Source organism: Gadus morhua, chromosome 3 (genome assembly GCF_902167405.1).
Source record: "Gadus morhua chromosome 3, gadMor3.0, whole genome shotgun sequence".
NCBI lineage: Eukaryota > Metazoa > Chordata > Actinopteri > Gadiformes > Gadidae > Gadus > Gadus morhua.
The window spans coordinates 29,206,659-29,213,021 of record NC_044050.1 but is presented as its reverse complement, the minus strand read 5'-3'; the positions used below and the strand labels follow the sequence as shown (position 1 = coordinate 29,213,021).

Genomic DNA, 6,363 nt, shown 5'->3' with positions numbered 1-6,363 from the left:
CCATGCATAGCTGTTGAACAAAAGCCATCAAATTCTTTATTTGACAATCTCTCCATCTCCGTATGGTAGCCATATTTGACCCTAGCGCTGTGCAGGGAGATGCGTCTTGTCAGTGTCACACGGAAGCAAAGATATGTGGTCTGGGCGGCTGTGCGCAGCCTGTAGTCCGAGAGGACTCCGTACGTCTACTGGTGAAGGAGGCAGGGCAGCAACACGAGTCATGTGTCAATGGGTTGGGTCAACGTTTGCTTCATAGTCCTAGCATTTCTCCCAGTTTGGTCTTTACTTCTCCCAGTGCATCCAGTTCTCTGAACCGTTCAGGTCTGACTCATCCTTGCGAACAATAAGTGTCTCAGAGACGTGTTTAACTAGATGTTGTTCCTGGTTTGCTGCCTCTTCCATCTCCTCTTCGTCCTTTAATCCGATCTTCTAGGAGGTCATGTCTCTCAACGCAGCGCTGCGGGTCTTATCCATCAGCTCCAGCTCTCGGATCTTCTACAAATGAGCAGGAGACGTAAATAAATCCTTGCATTTCATTGGTCAAGGAAGATGCATTTGATATAATGTGCCTATTACAATTTAAATGATGGGTAAAGAAGCAGGGCCTGTTATGTATGTATGTATGTATGTATGTAGAGAGCGCTTGGGCTGAGCTGACTGCAGACATGTTATGTCATTGAACACTCAAAGAGTTACCTGTGCGATCTCTGTATTGATCAGGTTGCGATAGAGCTTCTCCTGGCCGAGAGCTGTCATATCGGCCAGGAACTGCCTCCGTTCTTCAATCTCATCCACAACTACAGAAGATGGGGCTAAATTTAGGCACACTTACACTTATTATTCATTTGTGGACGGCTGGCAATAAATATAACCTTAGATCAAAAGATGATGTCAGATTAGGTTATGTATTTAACGTATGTTATCATAGCATTGATATACTGTGCTGTTGCTTGGAGCTTGAGTCGAATGTTCACATGGTTCAGATTAACGTTCTTAACCAAGCCTTCACTGGGTCAAGGGTTGTTGTAAAGGACCAGGTGTGAAGGCGAGAAGAAAACACAGTTATCCACTCTAATCAACCAGTAGCAGGCTAGAGGCGTACCTTCCTGGAATCCGTCTTTCTCCATGGTCTCTGGGCTCTGAGCTTCACTGCGGGAGGGTTTGGGTTTGGTTTCGTCTTTCCCTGTGGCGAGAATCGATTGCAGTCTGCTCTTCTCCTTTTCTAAATCTCCTACGAAGGATAAAGCAGTTAGGAAATAGTGTGACAATGAATCTAATGTCATACTACTCATGGATTTTTCCAAGAAATGTACTTGCATTTAATTGAAGTATATTATATATGTCAGTCATATCAGGGAGACACAGATGTTTGCATTTTTTTCAGCTTCATTAATTTGAGTCTACAACATGAATATCAATCAACTTTTAGATTTCAACTGGCTCACTGTCTCCCAGTGTGCTTCTAAGCAGTGTTGCTGTCTGTCCACTGTCTCCCACTGGCCAGGGCCTTCCTGCGGTATTGATTGTGCTTTAACGGGGAGCTGGCGTTCTTTGTTCAGCCGCTGCGATAGGCCAGTTTATCTATTTACTTTTTAACCGTTTGAGTTGAAGGTGACCTGCGAAAAGAATTTATGAGCATCGGGTGGTAGCTTACACCTGGACTCAGGTCTAAGCCACAGGCATAGACTGTAAAAAATCTAAATCTTGGTGTCTGTGCTGCTGGTCTGTTAGTTTGTTAAGTGACAAACAATATAATGCTTTTTGTGTTCTTTCTCCTGGACAACTCTTCTCGGTACAGACAAGACAATACAGTCAGTGACGGAAACCTTCAAAATAAAAGCCCTATCGTTTCGCTTCACCGTGAGCTCATCACCGCCTCCCTCTCTTTTCGTGGTGTCGTCGTCGCCGTGGTTACGTACGTGTCGGACGCGGGCGGAAGGCGTCCCGGCGGTAGCTGTCTCCGGAGCGGCAGGTCTGCTCGCTGCGTCTCCGGGACGGGACGTAGTCTCTCTGCGGGGTCCCCATGACCTTCTGCTCTGGCTGCTGGGGGCCCGGGGCCGACGACGAGGGGCCGAGAGAGGGAGGCAGGGCGGCCCCGTCTGCGGAGACCCAGAGGGGGGTTATCGGCGAGTACGCCAGTCTACGCTCCGATCCGATACCTCCACGTGACTCACTTGCTACACGGGCAGAGAACGTCACAAACACTACGGTGCTACGCTGCGTCCGTTACCGGTCGGAGGAGGAGGGTCGGAATGGGAAACGCGTCATCTCCGACATACGTGCGTTCGAGCTACCAAGTTGGAAAAACAAGGATGATCAACTACAAAAATACAATTGTATTATTAGAATTATAGGTATTTAATGTAAATGTATAAAAAAAAAAAAGAGAGTTAGTGAACCGACTATACACCGCTGTCGTCGTAAGATAACCCTTCAATAAGAACAAGTGCAGTTAGTAGTCACAACGCTAGAGGCTGTATCGGTGTACTCGGCATCAGCCGATACTCCAGTTCAGGAATCGGTAAAGGGAAGGAAAAAATAGTATCGGAACATCTCTAAATGGACTGCATTTATATAGCGCTTTTCTAACCATTGGCCACTCAAAGCGCTTTACAATATTGCCTCACATTCACCATTCACGCACACATTCACGCACACCGACGGCGGAGTCAACCATGCAAGGCGACAGCCAGCTCGTCGGGAGCTAACAGTCAGGGTTAGGTGCCTTGCTCAAGGACACATCGACACTCAGCTAGGAGGAGCCGGGGATCGAACCAACAACCTTCAGGTTACCAGCCAACCCGCTCTACCTCCTGAGCTACTGCCGCCCGAGTCTCTAGTGAGGACCAATCTCTAGTGAGGACCACTACACAATAAAACGTACCGGTCTGACAGAGCCTCAGGTATAGACAGACTGCTGGTACCACGTTTTCTGTAGGACAATATTTGATGTTACCTGAACTCACCGGTCAAAGACTTAGTGATTTGTCTTCGCTGGAAGTTAGTGAGCTTCGACTCTTCCATCATCACTGAAAGCAGAAGGGAGACGTCAATGAAGACACAATAAAACCACGATAGGGGCCTCAATAGAACTGACAAATAAACATCACGAAACAATACATTTACAATTGGGGCATTTAGCAGACGCTTTTATCCAAAGTGATTTATCATATGTACATTTATCAGAAGAAGGAGGAACAACAATATATCTCTGTCGGTACAGTAAGGATGTTCATAGAACCAAATGCCAAGCACTTACAATCATTAGGTTAACCCATTCCACAAGTGCAGTGCGTACATTAAGTGCCAGAACGTACAACATACAATAAGTGTGAACATTAAGTGCCAGGATGTACAACATACAATAAGTACTGTAAGTACATTAAGTGCCAGACACACAAAACAATACAGACACAGATCATGAAGTACAGGTGAGAATATAACGTCCTACCCTTGAGCATCTTCTGTGTCTCCTGGCTGTATGAGGCCGGCCGTGAACAGCTCCAGAGGCCTCCAGCCTGTCTCGGTTTCTCCATCTAATGGTTAGACGAACAAGACCCAGCAACGTTTAAACATCTGCTGTCTGCAGAATCAGAAGACTCGTTGTTTTAAACCTGAATAACATACCTAAAACCTTACCGCAAGATGTATTATTTAGGCATAAGTCTTCATTGTATTGATGACTCCCGCCACCGCGGCTCTTCTGCGAGACGACATCCGGCTGCTAGGCAACCGGCTGCCATGGCAACCAGACGCGGAGGCCGTGAATACTGGACCTCCACTAGATGGAGACAGAAAGCCACCGTTTGGAAACGGGACTCAATGGCAAATTAATTTTGTGTTAGCGTCACGACCCGTCCGTAGCTTATGAAGCGAACGATATTTTTGTTTCAATCTGAATCTCTATGAGGTGTTTTGGGTTTTTCTAATTTAGCTCTAATCTTCCAGATCCTCAAAATAGCACATTTGTCAAAAAAACAACTACCCCCTGCTCTTCCGGTACCAGTACATACACTGCTGTTCGCTCAACCAGTTACAGTCAGAGCAGGTGTTCAGCACTGACGTATCCCTTGTGCACTGATTTGTCAATGCCCCCCAGGTGTGCAGCCTCATCCGACCCCAGAGTCCAATCAGTCTGACTCGGGCCAGGTGAGGCTGCTGAAACCAGCCATCGACCAAAAACAGGTATTTTAAACCAGCCATCAACTACACACTCTCCACACATCTTAAACCAGCCATCAACCACACACACTCCACACATCTTAAACCAGCTAGCAACCACACAGTCCACATACAGCTATGGGTTTACCTATGTGTTTGTGGTTGATGACTGGTTTAAGATGCCTGTGTGTGTGTGTGTGTGTGTGTGTGTGTGCGTGCGCGTGCATGTGTGTGGTTGACGTCTGGTGTAAGCAGCCTCACTAGCCTGCTATACTCCATTTCACTCTGTTTCATTGACTGTACTTCAACGACTCTGTAGAAGCTTTCAGTTAAAGGATGCACGCACACAGCTATAGCACTGGTGGAAATGTCCATCTTTGAAACACCTCGGTCTTAGGACTACACAACACAATGCACCCAGCCACTGCATCGTACCTTCATGATTCTTCAAGCCCCCATATTAGGGGCCCCTTTGGGCTCCAGACACCGTGTGGGTCCCAGCAGGGCAGGGTGTTTATCAGAGAGGCTCCCCATCAGGTCGGAGCAGCAGCCTGCGACCCCTTATCTGATACAGGAGCCTGTGTGCAGGCCCTCTGGGAGCAGATAAACACAACTCTGCCATAATCACCTCCACACACAGATCTCCACAGAAATACACACTACGCATCCTACTGCGGAGCGCACAACTCGACTCATGTGGTCAAATGTGTGTGTCCCCATATACACGCGTCTCTGAGCTTATCTTAATCCAACACTAAATCGTAATGTCATGGTTTGCTACAACGTTTACTCATTCACGTTTTAGGTTTTGTTTAGGCGGGGGCGAGGCCCCACTGTTTCGCTGCCACCCGCTTGTCAACTTTTGAATGAAAAGTGTTTTTATGGCGTCACAGAATGCCACTTTTCCCCAGACACTAACAAGGGCCGTGAGGCTCAGCCACCACGAGACACTGGCTCTTCAAACAGGGTGCCATCACTTCCTGTCAGTTTAACACTAAGTCCAGATCCCGGGTAGAATCCGGGTAGAGTTTTCCCAACTTGTTATTTTCTGCTTCACAGTAGGTGTGACTTAACCATAGCCACACACACACACGCACACGCACACGCACACACACACAAATTGGTTTTGGATACCAGTTAATCTTGTGAATAAAGGCAGAACATCAGTGTGAACCATTCTCACATGCTGAATGCTAACCACACACACACACACACACACACACACACACACACACACACACACACACACACACACACACACACACACACACACACACACACAATTCTCACAAGCACACACATACAAACGTCTGCTTGCACACACCCACACTAACCACACGCACACATGCACAGAAACACGCTCCACCTTCCAACGGTCAGAAGCAACATGAAACAGAGAGATTTGAAGTGAAGCTCGCAGCTGACAGAGATAGACAAGAGAGAGAGAGGGGGAGCAAGAGGCAGAGGGGGGGCAACATGGAGACCGGGAGGCCGCTTTAGACTTTAAACTTGTTGAGTTTGACTCAATCGGTACGAGGGGATTCACTCACTGTTTCTGTTTATTCCTTTAATTCCCACGTTTATGTGATTGGTCATAAAGCTGTTGATCAGAGCAGGACTCCCTCATGGCGGTCGTGCAGGCTGTACTGCCCTCCTTCAGCTCCTTCTCTGACTGCCCCCTGCCCCAGGCCGAGATGAAGGTAGGCGACCCCAACACACTCCAACACACTGCTTCTCTCTGGGCTTAAGGAGGTGATCAGGCAGGTTTATGCGGGTCGGCAACAGCTGCATATTCTGGATTATTTTCTTTTTGTGTTTAATTTGTCGACGCTGTTCGTATGGGAATCTAAAATACATTGAATGCCTATGCTAGCTTTCATTTGTGTGAAAGTATCAGCATAGTAATCTTTCTGGATATTATTCGGCCTGTATATTCTTTATATATTTATTTTTGTATAATCTATATTCTTCTCCAGTACGATGAGTTATTGAAACTATCTCTATATTGTGTTTGAAGGATTTTATTGTTATAACGTTTTAGACAATACATTGAAAGTTGTATTACCTCATTTTATGTACCAAAATAAATATTTTGCTATATGGTATTATAATAATAACTATAATCATAAATATAATAATAATACACTTCGTTGTTGTATTTTTATATTTAGCAATGATTTTATTTAGCAAGTTTGCACAGAA

At 46.2% G+C, this 6,363-nt stretch overlaps 2 protein-coding genes across 6 annotated transcripts in view; one reads left to right on the top strand and one right to left on the bottom strand.

The window, feature by feature from the left end:
* Positions 1 to 11: 11 nt before the first annotated feature.
* c3h22orf23 (chromosome 3 C22orf23 homolog) overlaps positions 12 to 6,363 on the bottom strand; it is a 6,733-nt gene continuing 381 nt past the window's right edge. The window contains exons 1-7 of one of the 4 annotated variants that reach the window (XM_030350629.1): positions 4,597 to 4,788; positions 3,452 to 3,536; positions 2,967 to 3,029; positions 1,920 to 2,099; positions 1,103 to 1,231; positions 697 to 797; positions 12 to 495 (exon numbers count right to left, since the gene is read on the bottom strand). In XM_030350629.1, coding sequence (XP_030206489.1) covers positions 430 to 495; positions 697 to 797; positions 1,103 to 1,231; positions 1,920 to 2,099; positions 2,967 to 3,029; positions 3,452 to 3,536; positions 4,597 to 4,602 — 630 coding nt within the window. In that variant the 5' untranslated portion in view covers positions 4,603 to 4,788 and the 3' untranslated portion in view covers positions 12 to 429. Of the gene's footprint in view, positions 496 to 696; positions 813 to 1,102; positions 1,232 to 1,919; positions 2,100 to 2,966; positions 3,030 to 3,451; positions 3,537 to 3,627; positions 4,561 to 4,596; positions 4,789 to 6,363 lie in introns of those variants that run through there. The other 3 variants (XM_030350627.1, XM_030350625.1, XM_030350628.1) reach the window with 3 other exon arrangements.
* Positions 5,467 to 6,363, top strand: part of klf1 (Kruppel like factor 1 (erythroid)) — a 4,793-nt gene continuing 3,896 nt past the window's right edge. Inside the window, exon 1 of one of the 2 annotated variants that reach the window (XM_030350608.1) lies at positions 5,467 to 5,861. In XM_030350608.1, the coding sequence (XP_030206468.1) occupies positions 5,787 to 5,861 (75 nt within the window). In that variant the 5' untranslated portion in view covers positions 5,467 to 5,786. The remainder of the gene's footprint in view (positions 5,862 to 6,363) is intronic. The other variant, XM_030350607.1, reaches the window with a different exon arrangement.